The sequence below is a fragment of the Castor canadensis genome, chromosome 10, assembly GCF_047511655.1.
Source record: "Castor canadensis chromosome 10, mCasCan1.hap1v2, whole genome shotgun sequence".
NCBI lineage: Eukaryota > Metazoa > Chordata > Mammalia > Rodentia > Castoridae > Castor > Castor canadensis.
The window spans coordinates 80,050,494-80,078,173 of NC_133395.1; the positions used below are offsets into that span (position 1 = coordinate 80,050,494).

Below are 27,680 nucleotides of genomic sequence, written 5' to 3' on the forward strand. Positions count from 1 at the left end.
CTCCTATAGCCTTTCTCCTATAGCTTTCATGGTCCATATGGCTACTTTTCCGAATAGATGCTAAGATCCGTGGCTTTCTTGGTTGGCTAGTTCATGCTGCTTGGTAGCCCTTTGTGGGTTTGCCACTGCAACTCATCTCCCACAGTGCCACTAGACATCACTCCATTGGGTGCTGTCTGCAGGGGCTCCATTCCTGTGGCAAACTTCTGCTTGGCCTCCCAACTTAACTTTAAAATCTCAGTAGAATCCTATAGGACCACATCATGCTTGCAAAACAAGCACCACATGCATGTCATGAAGGTCAACTGCTAGCAAAAGCTGCACATAGCCTTGCTTGAACTGTTGTAGCCATGGGGCGTTTTACCTAGAAAAAAGAAGTATAATCCCAAGGTAGCCCTGGATTCCAAGAAACAGTGGAATGTCTCTGAGCATGTAATAGGAGGAGCAGCTTTGAAGAGTCCTGAAATTACCCCCTTGTCCTGATTTAAAGCACCTGGTATCCTTTTTATCAAACTGTTTCTTAGTTACACTCTTACATGTTTTATCTTTGCTCCTTTCCTGGCCAGCCTGCACATTTTCCACATCTTTTGCTCTAGTTCCTTTTGCTTCTGAGTCTTACTGTATATCTGATTAAAAGCACGCCACAGCCTGAATGCTTTGGTGTTTTGAAATTTCTTCCCTCAAATAAGCTGGTCCATCACTCTTAATTTCAGCCTTCCATAAAATCTTAGGGCATTGGCACGATGCAGCCAAGTTATTACCACAGTGTGACAGATGGTCTCTTTTCCACTTTTCAGTAAAATCCTAGTTTCTGTCTGAGGTGAGTTTGCTAGTCTTCTTTTCTTCTGAACTCTCACCACAATTACCCATAATGTTATAGTCTTGTGTAGTCTTTGATCAGGAGACACCTAGATTCTTTGTGTCCCACATGGAAGAATCCAGGCAGCACATGAGGATATAATAAGGGAGAATAGTAGGTGAGGGGTGTGGATCACAATGGCCAAATGTAAGCAACAGGGAGGTTTTAAACAAGTGGCTTTTAGACAGAACTCACCTGGAATCCATTTTTAAGTATAATTTTATCTGTTCTTTGGAGGATGTCCTGACATCTTAAAAATACTGCAAAATGTCAACAGACAACAGTTAACAAAGTTTTACAAAGAAAGTACAAAGCAATGCCAATACTTAGAATGTCTGATTCAGTTGACAGATAAGTACTTGTCAGAGTCATTTTCTATGGGTTTCTTCAATGACAAACTTAAAATAACCATGGTTAAAATCTTGAAAAACAGTTTAACAATTGACAGGACAGTCAAATTACTTCCATTGTATACACCATTATTAAGCCTTTCTTATTACACATGCACAAACTTGCAAAAGGCTAGCATCACTAACACTTTTAATTTGGAAGGCACCAGCATGGTAGTGTGTTGTTGTTGTTGTTACATTTTTCACAACCTTGCATTTTAGAAGGCTTGTATGCTTGGAGAACACAAATACATTTAACATTTGAAGAGCCAGCAATAGTTAGCATCACACTTTAAACATTGAATTTTTGGTTAGGTAAGGTAACAGGTTTAAGGTACTGACAAAACCCTAGATTTTCTACCAGTTAGGGAAAGGCAGTGTCAGTAATCCCAAATAGCCCCTATTTTTTTAATGCTTAATTGCATACCACATATATGACAGTGTTTATCTAGTCAAGGTAAACAGATGTCAGGACCACCTAAATGGCAGGCCTCTTAGCATTGACCAGAAATGTCAAAGGTCCTGTTTACCATTTTTATATGTAGGACAGTTAGATACAATGCACCTTAGATAAAAGAGAGCTCTAGCTGTCTATTTTACATGTACTAAACGTACATACTTTTAACTCTGTAAATGTTTGTACAACATTTAGATAGTTTAAGTATATAGCTCCACATATCTTTATTCACCGATACATATGAGGCATTAGCTATACTAGAACCACTTAAAAGAATAGCTGTTTAACCACAGTTATGAAGTGGTCATTTTTGGTTTATTTTTTTTAAGACACTTGAAAGAATTTACAATAATTTAAACTCAGTTTCCTTAGTAGTCAAAATCCTGACAAAAATCAATAGAGAACACAAAAAAAGTTACTGATCCTCATCAACCCTCATTGATCCTCATTAAACCTGATAGCTGAGAGTTATGGCTTGGATGTTTATAAGAAATCACATCCTAGACTAGTGACATTAACCGAATGGCTAGGCACATACAGCAGAGTTCTGCTGACGTACTTGCAGCCCCAAAAATAACAGGCTCAGTCATTGAGAATTAACCATCTACAGACAGCAATAAAAGCTTGAGGTCGTAGGAACCAGTGCAGCACTCCCCTTCAAGTGTGCCCACCCTCCCATCCCTGTTTTGCTTCTATTTGGTTTTGCATAATTTTGTTTTATCCCTGTCAGTTACCTAGATAAAACAAAAACCTTTTCTTTAGACATAGGAAATTAGGTTTAAATTAATATATTTTGACTTTAGAAAATTCTTTAGGTAAATTTTAAATTATAGCCAGAATAATCACACATGTAATCTTACTAAGACCTTATATTTTAACCTTATATTTTGACTTTAGAAAATTCTTTAGGTAAATTTTAAATTATAGTCAGAATAATCGCACATGTAATCTTACTAAGATCTCTTTAATTTACATCTTGAAATAACCTTTATAAAATTTTGAATTTTAGGTAATGTTTTTAATAAAATACTCTACCCTATGCTTTAAAAGAAGACACAGGAAGAAAAACAGTCTTAAACTATTTTTTATATATAGCACTTTACAAAAACACACTTGTTAATAAATCTAATTATAAATGAGAGTTGAATGCAAATTACACTTATGACAGAATGAAACAGATTAAGGTTACTGTCCATAAATTTTTCCTTTAGACCAAAGGCAGAGGATAACTTTTGAATGTTTCTATTTTAGTTAGACCTAGTTAAGATACAAACTATAGGTAATGTTTTTTGAAGAGACAATAATTTTTACATTTTAACTTTATAACAAAAGTTTAAGAACCATCCCAAAGACAATTACACAGATATTCTAATTTAGGCATGCTAAAATGTCAATTTAAGCATACAAAGATGAGCTCAGAAAATGCAAAAATTTAATTTAGTGGCCATAAGTATATTGCTCAGTTATTTTTTAGGAGACACAGACTAATAGACATACACAAAATATGCACAATGACACACAAAAACAATGCCATTAATCTTAGTAGCAGATTTGCTAGATTTTTTCCTCAGGGGCAAATTAGACTTAGCAAGTTTTATTCTTAGTCTATAAAAGATTTCCAACACCCTAGTTTCTCTGTTCTTATATCCCTTTTCTGTGAATTGTCAGCACAAAGTTTTCAAATGAACCCAAATGTTTCAGGGTCCCTTTAGTCCGGATACTCATTTTTCTGCCTTACCACTAGCTGATGCTGGGCAAAGTAGATAGATAAGAAAAGTTCTCCAGAATAAAGTAATTCCAGCAGCTGCAGGGAATCAGTTCTATCATTCCTCCCTGTCCAGGGTTGACCAGCCGGCTCAAATCAGTCACTTGCTTTTTTTTAAATTCCAGAGCCAAATGAAGTTTTTGCCTAATCCTTGATAGACTAATGCATTAAAAATAATATATATAAAAACAATATTAATTTAGAATATTCAGCCCCTTTAACCACAGTTAATTACAATTCTCCCTAAAGGATGGCAAGATGGTGTCAACCACATGCCTGCCATCCCAACATAATTACAAAGATGGTTGCTATGGGATCAGACCTCTTGAAGAAGGCATGGTGGCTCCATCATAGCTGCAGCATTTCCTGTGACTACATGGTTTTTCCAGAAGGCTTTCACATGGAACATAAAGCCATTTGTGACCTGTACCATAAATAGGCCCCAAAAGAAAAACAAATGGCAGAGGGGAACAGGAGAGCTAGGGATCATCTAGAATTTCCTGGAAAGGCTGGACACATCTGGCAATCTGTTATAAATTAGCCATGTAATGGATCTGTAGGAATAACAGGCATATTCCTGCTGAGGGACAGATATCACTTCCTGTAGCAGAGAATTATTTTCCTATTTGGGATCTGGTGGTCCCCCTATAAAGGGAAAGGTTTTAATATAAGGCCATATAATCTTGGACATAGCATACCTCGTACCATTTTTTTTTTATTCCCCTGTTGATACTGGGCAGGGGCAGGCTACATTACAATAAAAGACAAGGAGAGACTTTCCTCATAAGATGGGTCAGGGAAGGAGGGAGTTCCCTTGGAGTTGTGAGAATTCCAGAGCCCTAAGGGTACCCCCTTCTTGGGTCTATGGAAACTTTGGGGTCTGAAGGACTCTGTCAGTGTCCAAATGTCTCTGGAACTGGCTCAGATATGGGTACTCTTCCTTCTGTTTGACTTCCTCCAAGGGACCATGTCTTACTCCTCCATTAGGGGTTTTGGGGTAAAGCACTGGCTCTGTGTGCTAACCAAACTATTTTATCTTTTCTTGATTTAAAGTGCCTGCTGAAATAAGGTCAGAAAAATTGTGCCAAATGACCAAAGCAGACAAAGGTTGGAGTTAGGCCTTTATCAGCTTTTCTCAATAGAGGAGACTTCAGGGTCTACTCTTGTGACCCTTCAACGGACCCTTGAATGGAATCTGCAATTTTAAGTTACCAACCCAAGGTTATTCTGTAGGACTGGAAGAGGGACCTGGCATCTGGGGAAATGGGGGCGGGGGGAGGAAGGCTTGTAGGGGAAGCAACTAAGAAGGAGACAGCCAAGAGCAAGGCTGTGGGTACCTACAGCTTTCACTTTGTCCTCCTCACCCCCAAGATCCGGAGGGAGGGAGCTGCTTCCCTGTTCATCAAAGCTGCCAGTCAGTCCTTTGGTTTCATTACTGAAGCAGTAAGTCAGAGCAGAGCCAGGCTAGGAGGTCGGGGGCCTCCTTCTCCTTTCCCTTCAGCTTCCCACTGGGAAGGTTGGAGGTGGAGGAGTTACCTTCCAAGGGCAGCCTCAAGATGAAGAGAGTGAGGAAGTGAGCAGATAGCAGAGATGGCATTTTGAAATATGGAGACTCCCCTTCTGATTATCTTGTGTCTGAGCTCACCAAATATGTTGCAGGTTTTATCAATCCCTGATCAAAAGACTCCTAAATTCTTGTATCCTGTGTGGAAGAACCCAGGCAGAACATGTAGACGTAGTAAGAGAGATAATAGAGTTTATTATTGGGGGTGCGGGGGGAGTCACAGGGTGGTGTGGCATCTGCCAAGGTGGAGTAGAGAATCAGGAAAAAAAAGAGCAGGTTCTGTTTCAAGGCATTTTAAACCTTTGATAGCCTGTGGGAGGGGAAAGATTTGGGCAGTCCCTGCAGTCACTAGGTGCATAATGCTAATTCTGAGGTACTCTAACTTCATGAGAATGAAAGTTTCCATAGTTTTTTTCTGCCTGGCTCTGTGGCTAGCAGAGGATTTGCAATTGAAAGGGGACCCTGGTGACTTAAAATTTTTCCAATTGAAAGAGAGGCTCTGTAGACAGAAGTGAGGGAGTGCCTTATCTGAAATGCTTTAAGTTATATAGACTTAAGAGTCCCAATCTTTCCCTATTTTCTTTCCTACCTCAATAACACTCCACTTACAGCATTCTAGACTTTTTTTTCCAATCTACTCCTCACAAGTCTTCTAAACTCTCTTTTTTTAATCAGTTCCAAAGACATTTCTACATTTTCATGTATTCATTATTAGCAATAGCTCTTTTTTTCAGTATCAGTTTTCTGTTATTCATATTTAAAGAGATTTATTAAAAGAATTGGCTCACATAATTATGGATGCTACTAGTCCCTGTTCTGTGGCCAACAGCATAATACTATTGAGTATAAAGAAAGGGTTATTTTGATTCGCCATTCAGGAGGTACAAGGTCAAGGGGCCATCTGTGATCAGGGCCTTGCTGACAGTCCCAGAGCTGTATACGGATACCACTGTACCACTATCAGATGGCAGGAGATAGGGCTCATCTCCCAAAGGCCCTGCCTCTAAACACCACAATTGGATTAAGTTTACAGCCTTACAATGTCCTCATAATGAGGATTAAATGTCAACACATTAAGCCTTGGGAGACTCCCTCAAATGATATCTAAACCAAAGCACAACCATAAACTCTTGCCCTAGGCATCTAAATTTATAATCCCTTCTGTGGCTTTTCCAACCTGGTACCTCCCAGTTTTTCATCTTGCGTTCCAAGTTACATGAATCAGAAATGAGCACCTTGCATCAGCCTATAAGTATCTCCCAAACAAGTTATAACACATGCATTCAGTAATTTGCATATTAGGTCTAGTGTGTTCTCTCTGCTTCAAGGGAAGGAATGGAAAACTGAATTTCCACTGCTCAAAACCAAGACTAGCAACATTCTGAAGAGGGGGTCAGGCAAGGACAAGTAGAACTTCTACAAAATTTTCTTACAATTTAAAAGATGGATTTTTCTTGACTGGACTTACTTGGTTGCTATAAACTTTTGACGGCTTTCCGGAACTCTGAGAAAGTTGGTTTAGACAATTTCTTATTTTTTTCAGTATTTCTGTGTTTGAACAAGAATTTGGAGCTCCCTAGTTTGCTATTTTGTTAGTATCACACGTGTGTGTGTGTGTGTGTGTGTGTGTGTTCGTTCGGAAATTTTCCATTCGCATCATTATATTCACAAAAAAGAGAATAGCCTCATTTTTCCCTTGGAGATGGATTTTAAGATATTTTAAACCTTAATGGTTTGTATTTTGAAACCTAACCAAACATACTTGATATTTTTGGTACATGGGAACTGTACAAATAGCATTTTCAGACTATACCAAATAGTCCCGTTCAATAAGAGAAGTCTGTTTTATTCAAGAATGCAGAAATTTCACAAATGATTTAAGGAAGAATTATTAATTTACTTAAAAATGATTAGACGGATGATTGATAACAAGTAGGACATTGTTCTGATGTCAAAGTAACATCATGAACTAGTTGGTAGCCACAAGTGGAGAAGCATAACTGCAAGGGTCAAAATCATCACCCTGATTAATAGATGAATTTTAGCACATTAAAAATAAGTCAGTAAAGCTTATATCTTCTGATTTGTTGCAACCTGTGTACAAAGTCAACTATAGTATAGTTTAGCCAAAAAGGTTTGACTTATATCTATCATACCTAAGGTATTATGTTGATCTTTGGAGAAATTCAGCAGGTAGACCTTGGTCAGTAGAGGAATAAGCCAGATAACAGCATGAGGATAACCACAAGAATCTGGAAGGTGAGGCATTCTGTAGAAATAGAGCCAGATCTCTTCAATAGAACATGGCCATTTTAAAAAGGGACATGCTGGCATATAAAGAAGCTATGGCAATAACAACCAGAAACAGTATAATCTTGCCTTGGATACTGATTCAGATCATTTAAGGAAAACTAAATATGGTCTGGAAGCACTAATAAAACACTTACAAAAAGAGAGCATGAGAATTGTTAAAAATGCTGGTTGCTAAATTTCATGTATAGTGTGGTCTAGTTTTAGTAAACACAAAAGTTTGGAGAGTTTGTACAGAAAAAATCTAGAAGAATATACACCAAGTTATTTAGCAGAATGTAGTTTTATTTTCATTGTGCTCACATATGCTACTTTTATACTGCTTCTGCAATAAAATATTCCTAAAATAAATTACATAACACATAATTGATGGATTTATACTTTATGTCTAGTTTAATGTTTCATAATTTTATGAACAGTGCCTATAATATGTTCAACATTTAAATTTTAATTTTCTATGAAACTACAGTGCTTTATTCCTTTCTTTCTTAGATAGAGAACCTGGATTTTTTATTTCTATTAAAGGCAATTGAGGACTTTTATAAAGGTGAAGATGGGGAAAGTCTGGAAATCCTCTGTCCAGTTGAAGATCAAGCCTGTGTAGCTAAATTTGAAGATGGAGTTTGGTACCGAGCCAAAGTCACTGGTAGGACAGTGCATACTGTTTTCACAGAGATGTGAATAATATTATTTGAATTGATACAAATTAAACCTTAAAAGCATTATTTGATCTTACCATTTGCTCTGTCATCAGTCTTTAGAAAGGTAGTGATAATGTTGATAGGTGAATCTCTGGCTTCCCAAATACCATTTGACTTGATTAGGACTTAACTATTACAAATCTAGCTAGAAAACTAGTAGATAATACAAAGCAGCAGAAGTTAAGTATTTAGCCAGGCACTGGTGGCTCACGCCTAGCTGTTCAGGAGGCAGAGATCAGGAGGATATCCATGATTCAAAACCAGCTTGGGCAAAGAGTTTGCAAGGCCCTATCTCAAAAATACCCAGTACAAAAAAGGGACTGCTAGAGTGGCTCAAGTGGTAGAGCACCTGCCTAGCAAGTATAAAGCCCTAAGTTCAAATCCCAGTGCCACCAAAAAAGAAAGTTAAGTACTCAAAATCTGGTGACCTCTAGCTTCATAGTGTCTGTCCTTTGCTATTTTGTTGTTGGTTTTCTTTTTTTTTAAGTTCATATGCATATAATGTTTGGGTCATTTCTCCCCCTTCCCCCCCATCCCCTCCCTTACCTACCCTATCCCCTCCCTCTAATGTTGTTGTTAAGTACAAATTGAAGATCCAATTGTTTGTGTCCTCTTAACTTCTGATTTACTATTCCTCTTTCTTGGGAATTATTACTTTTCTCAGTGTCTTTATCTATGCTTTCTACATTCTTAAGTAGAAAATAACTCAAAATAATTTTTTTTAAAGTGGGATTGGATACAGAAGATTGATGAAAATGAAGCAACAAAAATAAAAATAAAAATAAAAAGTTTGTGGTTACCACCTCTTTGTGGTTTCAGAGGTTGGATATACCATAGGCAATGTAACCCATTATATTATTCTGCTGTGGTTTTTGCCAACAAAATTCATGTCCAGACTTAGTCCCCAGTGTGGCAATATTGGGAGGTGGAGCCTAGTGAGAGGTGTTTGGGCCATGGGAGCAGAGCCTGCATGAGTAGATTGAGTTCCTGCTCGTGCAGGACTGGACTAGTTACCAAGATAGTGGGTTGTTATAAAGCCAGGCTGCCTCTCGCTTTTGCCTCTCTCATATGTATCCACTTGCCCTTCAACTGTCCACTGATATGAGTTGAAGGCCCATATCAAAAGCCACGTTTGTGTGCCAGTCTTAGACTTTCCAAACTCTAGAACCCTGAGCCAAAATTAACCACTTTTCTTTATATATTACCAGCATCAAGTATTTATTAAAGCAGAAGGAAATGGACTAAGCCATGTTCTTTTTACAGGCTGTCTAGTCTGTATATATATATATATAAATTTAAAATTAAAATATATATATAAATATATATATATATTTTCGTGAAAAGGATAAAGTTAGTTTAGTTTGACAATGTTTAAGATGCTTTTTCCCATTATTGAAGTAATCTAAGATTCTTACCTGTTACTTATAATATGCAGAACATACATATCTTGTGTCAAAACTGTTTTAGTCTTCCAGTCTGTTTTCTGTCCATCACCGATTTTAATTCAGCTAGTGGTTAGTGTCTTGAACTACCTGAAGATTTTTTTCAAATATAGTTCTTATGAACATCTTAGTCTATTTTGCTGCTATAACAAATACCACAGACCAGGTAATTTATAAACAATAGAAAATTGTTTCTCATGGTTCTGGAGGTTAGGAAGTCTAAGACCAAGGCCCTGACTATTGAGAGCCTGGTCTTTGATTCCAAGATGTAGACTTTTTACTATATCCTCCAGAAGAAACAAATGTTATGTCCTTAAATGACAAAAGGCAGTCAAACTTCCCTCCACCAGATCCTTTTACAAGGGCACCTGATCTCATATGCTAGGACAGAGTCCTCAGAACTCAGTCACCTCTCAAGGTCACATTGGGGATTAAGTTTCAACATGAATTTTGGAGGGCACAGAAACATTCAAACCATAGATATCAGTGTATATTTTGATAAGTATCTATGGAAAAAATAAGACATTTTTCATGACGTATAAGGACTTTGAAACTACTTTTCAAATTAGAATTGTTTGCTTCAAAGAATTTATTTGACGAACGATAAGGCTGCTGAAATCTTTGAGGAATAACATTTGGAGAAGATAGTTCTGTGATGACTTTGAAGGTGGTAATAGAACTGCACATGTGACTTAGCTCACCTGTTTTCCTGCACCTTCCATAGCCCTAATACTCTATACCTTGAAGATCAGACTTGGTTGCTTTTCTGTTGTTGTTTTCTGATGTCTGCCTCATTTAAAAGTTAAATAATGCTAAAAGACTTAGGCACTTCACTCCTCTCCTTGAATCTAATTACTTTTCATTCTTGTAATTGTTTGGAAGGTTTTTTTGTTTGGTTTTGTTTTCTCTTGGTATTTACCTGTGTTACTTCTTCTGACAATAGAGAAGTCCATGAATGCTTCAGTTTTAGACATTATCTGTTGTTATTCTTTGAGATAAGAGTCTTAGCGCTCTCTCTAGCCCTTTTGTCCTTTCCCACCCCCTAATCTTATATCACAATTTTTACTTAAATCCATTTTCTTATAAATATTTTCACTGCTGAGCTATAAAGTATACTTTGTTTACTTCTGAGTTGATAATGGTGTTGATTTTTCACTTGTGTTAATTTATTTTAATTTTTGGTTACATTTTCCTAATACTTGAAAACAGTTTTTCACATGATTAAACTTCTCAGATAATTTAGTTTGATACTTTTTTTTGAACCATAGAAGCATTCTTCTGTTTTTTCCACTTGAAATGCTTTGTCTCCAGGTTTATTACACATTTGTTATTCTAGGAATTTATGTCACTTAACAGTACACTTCATGGTCTCCCATATTGGGTATCTTGTTTTCTGGATCCCATGTTTACCACTTAAGTTTACTCCTTTATTTTGGTGACTCCATCTTTCAGTAGTTTTCTCAGAAAGAATAAATGGGAGGTAAAGGTGAGATTTGCCAGGTCTGCTGGCTCTGTTCACATATGTGATTGATATGTGAATTATCAATGTGATTGATAATTTGGGTTAAAAAACAATGTTTGTTAAATTCCATCCCATATCCATCCATTTTGTTTGTTTAACACTATATTTCCATTCAGTCTTGAAGAGAAGAATCTAATGACATTGGAAGAATGGGAATATTTTTCTAGTCCGGAGATTCAGTAGGAAGTAGGGAGAGATTCCCCATGTTCTGGCCTTATACCTGCAATAACATGTCTTCTCAATGATCCCAGATGTGTCATGGGGTCTAAGTTGTATGAAGTGCCATCATGAGCACCAGAGCTGTGCCACCTGCTTCTACTTCTGCTAAGTAGTAAAGAATGCTATACTGGTTCCCATATTGAAATGATATATTCTGTTTTAGTCTTTAAATTTGAAAATGATAGCAACAAATTTCATAGCACCCATACATAGGTGTGCTAAGAGAGAATAAAACTAACCATATATTTTCAGTGATTTCAAAAAGGTCAGTGTATTAATAGGTATTTATTCAAACTTTTGTGTGTTTGACTCTTCCAAAGATTTCTTTAAAACACAGAGACCTGGCTTGGGGATATGGCTCAAGTGGTAGAACACCTGCCTAGCAAGTGCGAGGCCCTGAGTTCAAACCTCAATACTGCCAAAAAAATAGATGAGTAAATAAATAAAGTACAGAAACCAGTCTTTAAGTTTGTGATTTCTTTTTTCATAATTTTTAAAGGATTGCCTGGACATCGGGAAGTTGAAGTTAAATATGTGGACTTTGGAAACACTGCAAAAATAACACTTAAAGAAATGCGTAAAATAAAGGATGAGTTTTTGAGTCCCCCAGAGAAGGTAATCTACTTGCTATGATTACTGGAGTTAGAATATTAACAGAAATATGAAAGGATTGTTAGAAGTCCTTTTTCCGTAGAAATGTTAACTATTCATTACAGTATTAATTACAAACATGTATGTGTATTTGTGTTTTCATATTTGCCGGTCTGCAGCTTTTACTATATCATTTTTCGATATCATCTAATGTGGTAGAGTTTCACTTTCATGATACATTGAATGAAAAAAACATATCACAGAAGTGACATTACTTTGCTCTCATGTATATTTAAGTATATATAATATGTATCTGCAAGAGGAAAAAAAGTTTGGGAGACTATGTAAAAAACTTAACCTCCTGATCTCTGGAGAGTATAATGCCTAGAGAAGGATACAAAGGAGGTGTATTTCTAATTTATATTCTCCTGTGTTATTTAAGTTTTTATTAAGCCATGTTTTACCATTTGAGAAATGGGTAGTATTATAGGAAATGAAACTTGAATATACATTTGAGCCAAGGAATCACTCAAAAATGTTGCTCATTTCTTGTATATTTACTACAGGATGTATTGTGTTTCTAACAATTATAGAATCAGACTACAAATGAATCCTATAAACCTGCATTTCTCAATTAGCAATGCAGCACAAGTATCTAATTTTTTAAATGAATATTATTAGTCTAATTTATAAATGTACAATAATTAATTGAATCAAATACTAGTTGATTCTAGTCATAAATTTCATTTATAGAATACTTAATAGACATCTTCACACATTTGATTGTTTCTAAATTCAGACACAAAGATAAGTTTGTGCTTTGAGGTGGGGGTTGCAGTGCTGCATATGGAACCTAGGACCTCAAGCATAGTTGGCAAACACTCTACCACTGAGTAACATAAAGATTCATTTTCTACATATGTATAAAACCTTAATTCGAAAATAAGTAGAAATTAAGTTTACTTTCTTGATGGTGGAATTTTGTTTGACCCAGGCGATTAAATGTAAGCTGGCATATATTGAACCATGTGAAGGAACAATGCAGTGGTCCAAAAAAGCTAAAGAAAAATTTGAAGAAAAGACTCAAGATAAATTTATGACATGTTCAGTTATTAGTAAGCTATTTTCATTTTATTATATAATCATACATAGTTTTAAATAAGACTGACACTCTATAACATTTGTCATATCTTAGAATAAATTCAATGTGCTGGGAGTAGCAGTGAGACAATATGTGTTGAGAATTAGGAAAGTAAGAGGAACAAAGTTTATTGAGGCTCAACATTACTTAGCAGTTCCTTTCTAGATAATTTATCTGGTCCATTAAAAAGTAACCAACTCTTTTAGTGATAGCGGGGTTTGAACTCAGTCAGTGCCTTGTGCTTGCTAGGCAGGTGCTCTACTGCTTAAGCTACTCCATCAGCCCAAAATAAGTAGCCAGCTCTTTTTAAAAAAGCTTTTTAGAGCATAGGCATTTTCTTTCTCTCACCGTGGCCACCATGATGCGAGTTCCTATGCTCTGTTGTGCTCTCTCCATCACAATGGAATGAAACCTCTGAAAACATGAGCCAAAGTAAATAATTCTGCCCTTCGTTTTTCTCATGCATTTTTCACAGCAACAGAAAAAGTGACCAACACACAGACCTATTTATCACCATAAATTTGTCCTTATTTATTTATTGTACCTTACTGACCTAAACTACAGTGCCTTTCAGAAAGCACTTAAGAAATCTTTAAGACCCCAAAACCTCCAGTACATCAACAAAATTGTTTATTACTGTTGACTTACAAAAATCCTGTATATCATCATGAACGATAACAAAAAGAATCCAACAGCTATACAAAGCAACTATAAGTTAGAATCAAATTTCTTCAGGTGAAGAATGTAAATATGCCCCATAAAAAAAATCATGAAGCAAAGAAGACTAGAACATAACACTCCAACAGGAATTAAATATAAAAAAAGCTCTCTTTTATGTACTCCTTATTTTTATGCTACTACTGGTAATGATTATCTTTTATTTTTTTTCAGTACTGGGACTTGAACTCAGGGCCTTCACCTTGAGCCACTCCACTAGTCCTATTTTTGTGAAAGGTTTTTTAAGATAGGGTCTCACAAATTATTTGCCCAAGCTGGCTTCAAACCGTGATCCTCCTGATCTATGCCTCCTAGGTAGCTAGGATTACAGGCGTGAGCCTTTGGCGCCTGGCATGGTTATCTTTTTATTTGGAATCATTCTGACTAGCAGCTCCTAGCTGCTTTAGTATAAATGTATAGGCATATGTTGATCTCAGTGCATATTTCATAGATGTAGGTTTCCTAAGCAAATTTGGTATCTTTTATTCATGTACTTATTGGGCAAGTGCCTTGAACCATAAATAAATAGGCACATGAAATAAAAGTTCTACCCTCAATTGACTTACCAATGTAGATCTGATAAATAAGTTACCAATTTTAGTTTTCTAAAGGAAAAGTTAGTCCTAAGACACAAAGGAATAGGAAAAAACCAGTTAAGAGTTCTAGATTGAGTTTTTGTTGTTTTAAACTTTGTACACTTATAAAAACTACATTTTATACTTATAAAAGTTATAAATCTTCACAGATAATTACCAGCCTGAGTTAACTTTCATTCATTTTTGTCCTTTTGTTACTTTACTGAATTCTATTTAAAAAAAACCCTACAAACACAACAGAATGCTTCTATTAAAATACATGTTTATACTTTTATGAATCTAAAATCTTAAACTGTTTTTGGTTCATATAGAACAAATAACACACATTAACCTAAAATAAAATTTATACGTGGTACAGGTACTACTGACCATTTTGATTTCAAAATAATGTTTTAACCCCTAGAGAGAAACTGTGACATTCAGCAAGAAATCTCATGTATGCAAAAGATAGAAAATGTTTTCAATTTTTTTAAGGAAACTGCCTCATTTAGTATATTTTACAACACATTTATTTCTTTGCCCAAACTAGTCTTATTGGTTTTACAGAAACTCTGGAAGACAATGTACTGTTGGTAGAGCTTTTCAATTCTCATGGCAGTCCTGGAATGACTCCTACTAGTATTAATGACCAGCTTGTCAAAGAAGGCCTAGCAGCTTATGAAGTAGGGTAAGTACACAAGTAAACCTCCATTTTTAATTTATATGTAACATTTTAATCACAAGAAGAGAAATTGAACTGTCCCTGTTCCTACATCAGAAAAAAAAAGAAAAATAATTGGAGTCATTAGTCTAACAGAAAATAGAGTGGTTTTTTCCTTCATCTCTAAGGAACCTTAAAACCAAGAGAAAGGCTTCTCAAGATCAAGTCTGAAGAAAAAGAGATTAGCATCCTATTTCTAGATGGAACATCTGTTTTGTGCCCATTTTAGAAAAGGAATTGGGAAAAGAAATGACAGGATAGAGAATAAGCATAATGGTAGAGTAGTCCACATTCCTATTTGTAGTATTTGTATGGTACCCATATGTTATGCCTGTCAGAGTAAGCCAGAGAAATAGTGATACCCATCAGAGTCCTACAGTGACTCTCCTACTAGTGTTAAAGGTCTATGCTCATGCTCTATCTGCCTGCCTTCACATTGGAGGAGCAAGAAACAGAAGAGGAAGGAGAGCCTGTCCCTTTTCCAATACAAGTCTCAAACAAGGGAGGGAAAGAAATGAGAGTAAACATTTAAACTATATTGTACTGAGTTTTTCTTTTTAAAGTCAGGTTTGTTGAAGTATAGTTATATAAAGTTTAAAAAATCACTCTGTAATATGTATAGTTAAATGAATTTTGACAAACATGTAGAGCTGTTTTTTTCATCATGGTCAAGAATTTCCATCACCCCACATAGTTCCCTTTGCCCTCTGTAGTCAATCCCCTTCCTCTAGTCAACCCTAGCAACCACTGCTCTGATTATTTTCCAACTTTCCCACAATTCATATAAATGAAATAATACAGCATGATACCTTTTGTATCTGGTTTCTTTCATTTAACATAGTGATTTTGAGATTTTCCATGTCACGGTAGATTGTTTCTTTTTATTGCTAATTAGTATCTTAATTGGTTCCTTCATCAATTAATGAACATTTGGGTTATTTACAGTTTGTGTGTTGGGGGGAGAGTTTCATGAAGAAAACTGCTGTGAACATTTGTACACAGGTTTTTGTATCAACATACTATTTTCTCTTGAGTAAGTAAGTGGGATTTCTGGTTGTAAGGTAAGGGGAGTTTTAACTTTATAAGAAATAGCCAGGTGATACTTTATACTGTTTCTATTCACAAAATATAATTTAAAAAATCAGAATGGTTATTACTATATGCTTTTAGTAATATGCTTTGAAACTTATAGTGGCCATTTACTGAACAGATTTTTATGAAAGCTCCATTATCAGGACCTTCTGGGTTTGGAGGTTTTCTGGTGGGACTGGAGTTTGAACTCAGAGCTTTGTACTTGTGTAGTATATGCTCTACTGATTGAGCTACACCTCTAGTCCATTTTGCTCTGGTTATTTTGGGGATAGGGTCTTATGAATTATTTTCCCATGCCAGCCTTGAATTGTGATCCTCCTGATCTTAGCCTCCCAAATAGCTAGGATTATAGGTGTGACTCACCAACTGGTACCTCACTGAGCTTCTGTTTTTTAATTCCAGAGTTATTAAATATTGATGAAAGCTCCCTCTTGAAAAGTAGTAGAGAACTATTCCTCAATGTTTTCTATTTATTTATTTATTTATTTTTGGTGATACTTGAGCTTGAACTTGGGGCCTTTTACTTACTAGGCAAGTGCTTTACTACTTAAGCCATGTCCCAGTCCTTTTTGCTTTTAGTTTGCTTTTTCAGAGAGAATCTCATGCTTTTGCCCAGCTGGCCTTAGATTCTAATCCTCTTACCTCTACCTCCTGAGTAACTAGGATTACAGACATGCACCACCACACTCCGCCCAAATGCTTTTTTTTTTGGTAGTACTGGGGTTTGAATTCAGGGCCTTACATTTGCTACGCAGGCACTCTATGACTTGAGTCACTCCACCAGCGTTGATGCTTTCACATTCCTAGACAGTCAGTGGGTCAAAGAAGGTATCAAATGGGAAATTTAAAAATTCTGAGACAAACAAAGATGGAAGCACAGCATATAAAAAATTAACAGGATAAAGCAAAACCAGTTCTAAGAGAGTAGTGATAAATGCCTATGTTAAGAAGAAGAAAGATTTCAAACAATCATACTTAGTGGTGAAAATCTTTTCCCCTAAGATCTGAAATAAGGCAAGAATTCCCACTTTCACCAGTTCTGTTCAACAGAGTACTGGAAGTTAGAGCCAGAACTGTTGGCAGGAAAAAGAAAAGGAATCTAACATGGAAAGGAAAAAGTAAAATTATCTCTGTTCACAGATAATAAGGTCTTCTATGTGGAAAACCATAAAAGAGTCCACAAACTCTTAGAACTAATAAGTGAATGAAGCAAAATAGCAGGGTACAAAGTCAATACATGTTATAATTTAGACATGAGTATCCCCACAAAAGGCTCATGTGTTGAAGCTTTGATTCCCTAGGTGGTGAGAAGTAATTGGATCATGAGGCCCTGACCTGATTAGTGAATTAATTCATTGATGGATTCATAATTTGATAGCCTTATTAGGAGATGATGGTACTTTCTAGAGATGTGGTCAAGTTGGAGGATGTAGGTCACTAGAAGAGTGTCTTTGAGGGCTGTATCTTTTCCTGGACCCTTTTCTGTTTCCTTCTGCTTCCCGGCCACCATGAAGAGAGTAGACACTCCTGACAACATGATATTCTGCCTCACCTCAGGCCCAAAGCAATGGATCCAGCCATTGCTGATTTCAAAACTACTACAAAGCTTTAGGAATCAAAACAGTATGCTAGGTGCTACATACCTGTAATTATAGCTACTTGAGAGAGAGATAGGAGTATTATAGTTTGAGGGTACCCTAGGGCATAAAGTTAAGGAGACTCTGTCTCAATAAAGTTCAGGACTGTAATCCAAGCTACTCAGGAGGTAGAGGTAGGAAGATTATGATCCAAGGCAAAAAAGAAAAGCAAGAAAAAAACTAAAGCAAAAGGGCATGGGACATGACTCAGATGGTAACATACTTGCCTAGCAAGTGTTTGGCCCTACATTTAAGCCCCAATACTGGAGGGAAAAAAAAGTAGTGTGGTACCAGCAGAAAGATACAGACCAACAGAGTAGAATCTGGAACCAGAATCAAACCCGCTCATATATAATTAGTTGATCCTCAACAGAAGTTCCAGAATTATACAGTGGACAGTCATTTTAACCAAAAGGCACTGGGGGGAACATGCATATTCATGTTTAGAAGAAATAAATTGGACCCTACTAACACCACATAAAAATTAACTCAGAATGATCAGTGACCTAGATGTAAGATGTAAAACTACAACTCTTAGAACAAAACATAAGGTAGAATCTTCACGACATTGAATTTGACAGTGGTTTTGTTCATAGACAATAAGAGCATAAGCAATAGAATACAAGTTGAAATTTATGAAAATTTAAAACTTTTTGCATCTAAATGCGCTGGTGATAGAGTAAAAAGGCAACCCACAGAATAGGAGAGAATATTTTTCAAATCTGTATCTGTGAAAGGATTCTTTTCTAGAACATACAGAGTACTTATAAAACTCATCCACAAAAAACAATTAAAAAATGGCAGAGTTGGGCATGGTGGTCACTTCTATACTTCCAGCACTCAGGGATGGGGCAGAGGGATCATTAGTTTGAGGCTAGCCTGCACTACAAAAAAAAGAATGGACAAAGGACTCGAATAGCTATGTCTCCAAGGAAGATGTGCAAATGGCCAATAAACATATGAAAAAAAGTTCAGCATCACTAATCACTAGGAAAATGCATGTCAGCCACCAGTAAATACCATCTCACACCCATTGGATATGTAATATTTAAAAATAATAAGCATTGGCAAGCTTCTCAAAAAGTTTAAAATAAAATGACTATATTGTCTACTAATTCCTGGGCATATACCCGAAAGAATTGAAATTAGAGTCTCAAGGAGACATGTACTTCCATTTTCATAATAGCACTGTTCTCAGTAAGTAAAACATGAAAGCAACCTAAACATCTGTCAGTGGTAAAAGCGATAAGGAAAATATAATTTGCACAAAGGAATTTTGTTCATCCTTAAGGGAAATCCCAACACAGTACCATATTAAGATAAACCATCAGAGAGCCATGCCCAATAGTGTATGATTCCATATACATGAGATGCTCACTCACAATCAGACAGAATGGTGGTTGCTAGCAGCTGTGGGGATAGGAAGAAAATAGGAATCTGTTACTAATAGAACTTCAGGTTTGTAAGATAAGTGCAGAATTCTGGAGATGGATGATGGTGACGATTTTATAATATGACTATACTTAATGCCCTGAAATGTACACTGAAAATGGTTAAGTTAGTATATTTTATGTTACATTTGTTTAGCACAGTTTTAAATATTGGAAAAAATGTAGTCTTTGGGAAATTTTTCAAAAGACACACTGTTAGGTCCCTCCCAAGGGACCAATGCAAGAGAGGAGTCCTTAAGCTTGAACTTCATTTAAGTAAATCCACCTGTAGTGCTCTGGAAGCCCCTGTCCAATTTTCTTGGCTTCTTGTCTAGCTCACCATGCTCATTGTATCTACTGCCTGTGCTCAGATTACAGTGTGAGCTTTGGTCAGTGACTACCCTGACCACCTGAGGACTGAGAAGAAAAAAAGAAATGCCACTACCTACTAGAGTCTTTACTAGACTTCACTGTGTCATACACACTGCCTACCATCCTTTATAATTAAAAATAATGTTGCTCAATTAGTCTGACCCCTGACTGTCTCAGATCCCATGCCATTTCCTATTGGCTTAGTATGTCAAAGCTACATGATTTTTTGTTTGTTTGTTTTGGTCAGTTCCTGGAATGCCTAGCCAGCTACTTTTTCCTGTTAATCTCTATTCCTAATTTATAAATTGAACGATATCATAGGTATCTGTGTATGGAAAACCAGTATATATTAGGTTTGGTGCCATACATATGTGGTTCCAGTATCCACTGGGAGTCTCAAAACATCCCTCTGGAATGAGTGAGGACTACTTTACTATAAACTGCCTATTGTCTTCATGGCCATTAGCTAGTACTGTGCTAGCTCATAATACATACCCAGTAAATATTAGTAGAACGGAGGAAATACATAAATCTGGTGCTCAGAAAAGAGACCTGGTGAAATGATTTAAATGGCATTAGCAGCATATAAATGAATAAACGAGAATGAATGAAATTATCTCCTATCATTCATTCCACTCTCTTAGTGAAGATGCAACCCTTGGACTATTACATGGACAGACAGGTTCAAAAGATGATAAATCAGGGAGTATTTCAAGAAGGGAAGAGTAGCTATTGCTGAGAGTTCAAAAAAGAACTAAAAATTGTCCATTGGATTTAGCAACAAAAAATTGTTAGTCACCTTCATGAGCTAAGTTTGTTTATTGTAAAAGTAATTAAACTTTTTGGTTATTCAAATAAAATAATCTGGTTATCTGCAACTAGAGTATAATCCATTTTTTCAACATCTAAAACACTTCAGTGATTTTGATAGTAGTTGTATTCTCATTGGCAAACAGATTGATTCTTTTCAGCCAAAGATAATATATTCAGGTAGTCAAACTGACTTCTCCTTTGTAAGGGCAGAATATCATCATAAGAGATGAAGTTATAAACGAAGTCAGCATTTTAAACTATTTTTTAAGATAGAAAGCTTGGTGTTTGGTATTTTTTATTTTGTGCTTGCTTTTTTTGTAGGTTAAGCACTCTTTTTAAAAGATGACTAAATTAAGTGATTACTATTAATATTAAAACTGGGAAGTAGCAAATTATAGCTGAAACTTGTTCAATTCTAAACCTAAGCAAATACAAACATAAATACTTTGCTAGTTATTCTTTTCTGCTAACATTTGTTATTTTTCAGATACACCCTCAAAGATAATTCTAAAAAACATGTTGAAGTATGGGACCCTTCTCCAGAAGAAATTATTTCTGATGAAGCAAACAACCTGAGTCCTGTGTCTGTAAAATCTCTACCTAATGAGAATTTCCAGTCATTTTATAATAAGGAGCTGCCTGTGCATATCTGTAATGTAGTATCTCCTGAAAAGATTTATGTTCAATGGTTATTAACAGAAAACTTACTTAATAGGTATAATATATAATGAAAACATATTGATTATGATTTTATTCTTCTTACACTTTGTTTCACAGATCTAGAAGTCATAAATGTAGAATTTTGGAAGTAGCAAAATTGTTTCAACTAAGTCTCTAAACTGCTTAAAAGCATAAAATAGTTATCTTTGTTGGTTATTTTCACAATATTAGAATTTATTCCACAAATAGTTATTGAGCAATGAGAGTCTATATTTAGGTGTTAGGGATAGCAGTGGTAAAAACATGGACAATTCTTTCTTGTCATGGAGCTTAAATTCTAGCAGATAGAGATGAGCAAATAAAACTCCGTATGGTAGATTGCGATAAGGGCATTTGGGGGAGGAAGGAGTCTTACAGTGGTCAAGGAGGACCTCACAGAGACAATGACATTTGAAATGGGCCATGGAGGCCAGAGAGAGTAAGCCCTGAGGGAATCTGAGGGAAGTCCATCTCAGGAGAGGGAAGAGCTAGTTCAAAGGCCTGTGGCCTATTCAAAGAACACGATGTCCAGTTTGGCCAGAGTAGACTGATGGCATGGTGGGGGGGTGGACAGTAGAAAACTATGTGGTCAGAGAATTATATAAGGAAAATTTAGAAAGTTAAACTTTTTTTATTGTTATTTAGCTTAGAAGAAAAGATGATAGCTGCTTATGAAAACTCACAGTGGGAACCTATTAAATGGGAAAATGACATGCACTGTGCTGTTAAGGTCCCAGATAAAAATCAGTGGCGGAGAGGCCAGATCGTCAAAATGGTTACAGACACATTGGTAGAGGTAAATGCAGTTTTAAGTATTGTGAAAGTGAATACATGTTGAATTTTTTTTCTATGTTCATTCAATTTTATTACATTTTTAATTTTCAAAAACTTGAAATCTTACCTTTACACAGAATTAAAATTATTTTTTTCACAGGTCTTGCTGTATGATGTGGGTGTTGAACTAGTAGTGAATATTAACTGTTTAAGAGAACTTCGAGAAAATCTAAAGACAATGGGAAGATTATCTTTGGAATGCTCTCTTGTTGATATAAGGTAGTTTTAGCTAAGTAAATTAACTTCCTCCTGATTGAATATTACAATTTTAAATGTTTCTTTTTGGATTTCTTGCCAATTTTAATTTTGATAACATGTCCTAAAATTTTCATAAAATCTAGTTAATTCAAGGATTTAAGAAGAGGGAAAGAAACCTAGTGGTGGTGCACACCTGTAATCCCAGCTACTTGGGAGGCAAAGGTAGTAGTATTGCAGTCGAGGCTGGCCAAGCAAAAGCATGGGAACCTATTTGGAAAATAAAGGCAAAAGGACTGGGAATGTGGCTTCCAGTCCTAGAGTGCTCCCCTGGTAAGCCCAAGACCCTGAGTTCAATCCTCCTCGAAAAGAAGAGGGAAAGATAAATATTTGGAGCCCAGAAATTTAATGGCATTAAGAAATCAAGATGGGGACTGGCAGAGTGGTTCAAGTGGTAGAGTACCTGCCTAGCAAGTGTGAGGCCTTGAGTTCAAACGCCAGTACCTCCAAAAAAAAAAAAATGAAGATAGGCTAGTTTAAAAAGTACCTTGGTACAATTCAAACTGTGGAGAAGCAACAAAGACAGAAGTAAAATGTATTTCATGAGTTTAAAATTGTATGCAAAACTAAAAATATGCAAATGACCAAAAAAATGAGTTATAGGGATTCTGGTAAATTAACATGGCATCATTTTTTAGTCTACTGCAATCCCACTATTAAAAGCAGTACAGTTTATAATAATAAAACTAAATATTATACAGTCAACATAAAAAACAAAAATTGGTGACAACTGACCCCTGTGAACTACCAAATATCAGTATGTGGGCACCTTGTGAACCTTGGACCCTCATGGTAATCAGAATTTGTGTGGGAAAAGATGGAAGGAACACTGACTTGGATTGTGACATCACTGAGAGTTGGAATCAACAACAGTATCTTTTTTTTTTTTTCATTTTTCTTTTATTATTCATATGTGCATACAAGGCTTGGTTCATTTCTCCCCCCTGCCCCCACCCCCTCCCTTACCACCCACTCCGCCCCCTCCCTCTTCCCCCCCCCCCCCAATACCCAGCAGAAACTATTTTGCCCTTATTTCTAATTTTGTTGTAGAGACAGTATAAGCAATAATAGGAAGGAACAAGGGTTTTTGCTGGTTGAGATAAAGATAGCTATACAGGGCATTGACTCACATTGATTTCCTGTGCGTGGGTGTTACCTTCTAGGTTAATTCTTTTTGTTCTAACCTTTTCTCTAGTACCTGGTCCCCTTTTCCTATTGTCCTCAGTTGCTTTAAGGTATCTGCTTTAGTTTCTCTGCGTTAAGGGCAACAAATGCTAGCTAGTTTTTTAGGTGTCTTATCTATCCTCACCCCTTACTTGTGTGCTCTCGCTTTTATCATGTGCTCATAGTCCAATCCCCTTGTTGTGTTTGCCCTTGATCTAATGTCCACATATGAGGGAGAACATACGATTTTTGGTCTTTTGGGCCAGGCTAACCTCACTCAGAATGATGTTCTCCAATTCCATCCATTTACCAGCGAATGATAACATCAACAACAGTATCTTACTGCAACATCCAGGCTAATCTGAGAAGGGAATAATGTAAGATGCAACTCACAGCTTAATGTGAGGTATTTAATGGTCATAGTTTCATGATACTGAAACTTTTTTTGGTTTTGTTTTTTTCAGTACTGGGGTTTGAACTCAGGGCTTTGTACTTGCTAGGCAGGCACTCTACCACTTGAGCCATGCATCTAGCCCTGAAACCTTCTCTTAAGAGGCAATATCTTCTGTCACTTTGGGAAAACACAAGAGAATTATACAGTCTGAAGCTGGAAAAGGAATTGCAATCCACCCATTCTTCCTAAAAGTGAAGGAAACTTTATTTCACCTAACCCATGAGCAAGAGAAAGAATTTTTGGTCAAATCCCATACAAATTATTATATAAAAAACAAGAAATAGCAAAATATTCCTAGAAGCAATGAAAATCCACCAAGAAGACATGTCCACAGACAAACTATAACCTGACATTTCAAAACGAACTACGAAGAATTGGAAAAGTGGTAGATGACTTAGAAGAAGAATATAAAACAAATAGAAAACTCAGAAATGAGATGATTAGAGAGCAAGGAAGATTTTAAAAGGGAACTGAAGAAAGAATTAGAGGTAAAATCATATCAAAATGCATTTTTCTACTAAAGTAGAAAATAATAAAATATGATTGATAAAGCTTTAGGAGAAATAGGATGACAGTTTTTGAAATTGAAAAATTTCAAAATGAGGCCAAAGGACTCAAAGAATACAAAATATTTAAAATAGCCCCCGCAAAAGACAAAACACGTTTATGAGGCATCCCAAAGAAGAAAACTAAAAGCAATAGACAGGACAAATACTAAAAACCACAATTCAAGAAAGTGTTGACTATTCAAAACTATATATTGAAAAGGTGTATTGCATACTTAGAAATATCAGTTCAGAATGGTCAACTCTGAGATACCATGTCATAAAATTATAAGAGAAAGAAAGCCATGTTATTACCAGTGCTTTACATGAGAAGATAATGGAATATTTAAAGAAAACAGCAAGCTAAGGATTTTATATAAAGACTACACTAATACAGCCATTCAAGAACTCAGGGAATTGTTTCTGAGAATCTTCTCGAGGAATCTGTAAAAGACCAAGCTTTAGCCAGACAGGGTGGTGAACATCTGTAATCTCAGTCCTCAGAAGTCTGAGGCAGGAGGATTGCAAGTTTGAAGTCAGGCTGGGATCTAAGTGAGTTCAAGGCCAACCTTGTGTTTTATTTAATCAGTAAATAAAACTGTATCAAAAAAAAAAAGAGGAAAAAAAGCTTCAGATAATCAAAAAGATGTTTTGACCTAAGGACTAATGGTTAATGTTACATTTATTTTGCCTATAAAATTAAGTGATCCTTAAGGAAGCAGCATAATATACAAAGTAGACAATGTACAATTTCAAAAATGTTTGGGAGAGGGGAGGAGTATTTATTAAACATTGAATAAACTTACCCATCTCTTACTGTTGTTAAGTAGAAGTAATAAAACATTGGGGAAAAGAGAAGAGGTTACTAACTGATTTAATGTTACCATTTTATATAAACAAATTAGTTAAAATATTAAGGAAAATGAAATTAGCTGTGTAATGGTGGCATGGCCTGTTGGAGGAAAATTAAGTGATGTTTAAGCATGGTAAATTATATGCCCTTGCTGAACTATATCATAAGGACAAGAAAAACCTGCCCTCCCCCCCAAAAAAATTACCAGCTATCGGTGTTCTAGTGTTGGTATAGTTATTGCTATTATATGTGTATTGTGGAAGAAGTCAAAATAGTAATTGGGTATTACTTACTCATTAAGAATTGGTATGATTAGGGCTGAGGGCGTGACTCAAGTAATAGATCATCTGCCTGGAAAGCACAAGATCCTGAGTTCAAACCTCAGTACCATAAAAACTTGGTATGATTAAATTAATAGGCCTGATAGCCCTAATTTTGAATTAGAAGTATCAGTACAAACTAATGAAGTATTTTAATTGTTAAAAGATTGGTTTTAGCCTAGTAACATGAGGGCTGGGAGCATGGCTGAAGTGGTAGAGCACTTGCCTAGCAAGCCCAAGGTCCTAAGTTCAAACCTAGTACTGCCAAAAACAAACAAACAAAAAAGTTAAGTAGCCTAGTTACATGAATGACCCAGCAATGAACTACAATGATTTACAAATTGAAGTTGCCAAATACCATTTCCCACGAAAAGAAATTAGTGCTCCTTGGGAAAATCTCTGATCCCAGGTCTTGGAAAGGAAATATATAACATGAGCCTAGGTATCTTTTTCAAAGATAAACAAGACAATAAAAATAGCAAAGAGCAGAAAGCTATAAAAAAAAAAATTGTTGAGATTGTGACAAAAGGACTTAGTAGCGAACCTGAATATCTTCCACTGACCAAAGATGGGACAATTTGAATACAAGTAGGATGATAACTGTAATATATTAGTTCATAGTGATTAAAAACTCATGGGTTGTGCTGGGATATAGCTAAGTGATAGAGTGCTTGCCTAGCATGTACATTACCCAGCAAAAGAGAAGTAAAAAAACAAAAATTCATGGGTCACCTTTAGAAAGTTCTACAGAACCACCTCATTGTTTTGAAGACTGGAAAATAATAGAAATAAGCATTTGTCTTACTTTTCCTGTATGAACTATATATCAGGATAATGAAATAAGGAAAAGTTCTTTATAAATATAGCAAGTAACACACAAAGGAAGAATATAATAATACGCCATTTTGCAACTCCTAGTTAACTGAAGAGTCTAGACAATGATTGTCAGTGGCTTGCAAAGCCAGGCATTGCATACCTCCTGGTACACAGCTCCACCTTTGAATACATTACTGAAGAAAGAAAAAATGCATTCATGAGTCTGATCAAGACTCTAGCCCTAACTGTAAAGTTAAAAGAAATGCAGGTGACATAGGAACATGCTTCACACGATGGTAATGCAGTCAACTAATCTAAGTCTTGGAAACTAGAGAATAGATCTCTCATTTTCTTCCACAGAAAGGTGGCAGGAGAAAGAGGTGGGAGGGAGGGCCACTAGAGATACATAGCATCCATTTGCCATGTTTGCCCTTCTTCTTTGCTTCCCAGTGCAAACTGAAGAATTGGCATTAAGAAATTAAATTTTAAATTGTGATGATAATATTGTCATGTTCATTTAAAAAGACTTATCTTTTGGAAATGCAAAGTAAAATCTTTATAAATGAAATGTCATCTGGGACTCACTTCAGAGATCACTAATAGGGCCAGGGATGGTGGTATACTTCTGTAATCCCTGAACTTGGGAGGTAGAGGCAGGAGGATCATGAGTTCAAGACTGGCTTAGGCTACATACTAAAACCATCTCAAAAAATCCAGAATAGCAATAAGTAATGGGATAGATAGATGAGAATATAAATGAAATAAAATTGGTCGTATATTGACCAATGTTGAAGCTAACTAATAATTCAACCGATTTATTATAGAATTCTCTCCTATTTTGTTTCAAATTTTCCATAATTTTCAAAGGTTAATTCACCAGATTTTTAAGAAAATATTCAAATAATATTCAACCATTAAGAAGACTCTAAAGGACTGATGGAGTGGCTCAAGTGGTAGAGTGCCTGCCTAGGAAGCATGAGGCCCTGAGTTCAAACTCCAGTAGCACCAAAAAGGAAGAAATAAAGGAGAAAAGAAAGGAAAGGAGGAAGGGAGGAAGGAAGGAAAGAAAAGGGGAAGAAAAAAGAATTCATAATAAGACATAGTTTAAAGATATGTAGGAGGGTGGGAATAGGAGGATTGTGGTTTAAGGCCAGCCCAGGTAAAAGTAAGACCCTATCTCAAAAAAAAAAAAAAAGAAAACCACTAGCCAGGTGTGGTAGGGCACACTATAATCTTAGCCACTCAGGAGGAAGACTTGAGAGATCAAGGACAACCTGGGCAGAGTTATATACAAAAACTCTGTTTTAATTTATTTAGGAGGGAAGTGCTGTTTGTGTGAAACCCAAATGTGTCTCTTCATAGATCTCAATGTTAATCATTTTCTGGCTTTCCTAGCATGGAATAAAGCCAAGGGAGTGTGGTC

At 36.1% G+C, this 27,680-nt stretch overlaps 1 protein-coding gene across 2 annotated transcripts in view; it reads left to right on the forward strand.

Moving 5' to 3' along the window:
- The window catches only part of Rnf17 (ring finger protein 17), a 124,023-nt gene that overhangs the window by 56,723 nt on the left and 39,620 nt on the right, over positions 1-27,680 (forward strand). For both annotated transcript variants that reach the window (XM_074042830.1, XM_074042831.1), the window contains exons 16-22: positions 7,837-7,990; positions 11,728-11,843; positions 12,814-12,934; positions 14,820-14,940; positions 20,805-21,032; positions 21,662-21,812; positions 21,951-22,069. In XM_074042830.1, coding sequence (XP_073898931.1) covers positions 7,837-7,990; positions 11,728-11,843; positions 12,814-12,934; positions 14,820-14,940; positions 20,805-21,032; positions 21,662-21,812; positions 21,951-22,069 — 1,010 coding nt within the window. The remainder of the gene's footprint in view (positions 1-7,836; positions 7,991-11,727; positions 11,844-12,813; positions 12,935-14,819; positions 14,941-20,804; positions 21,033-21,661; positions 21,813-21,950; positions 22,070-27,680) is intronic.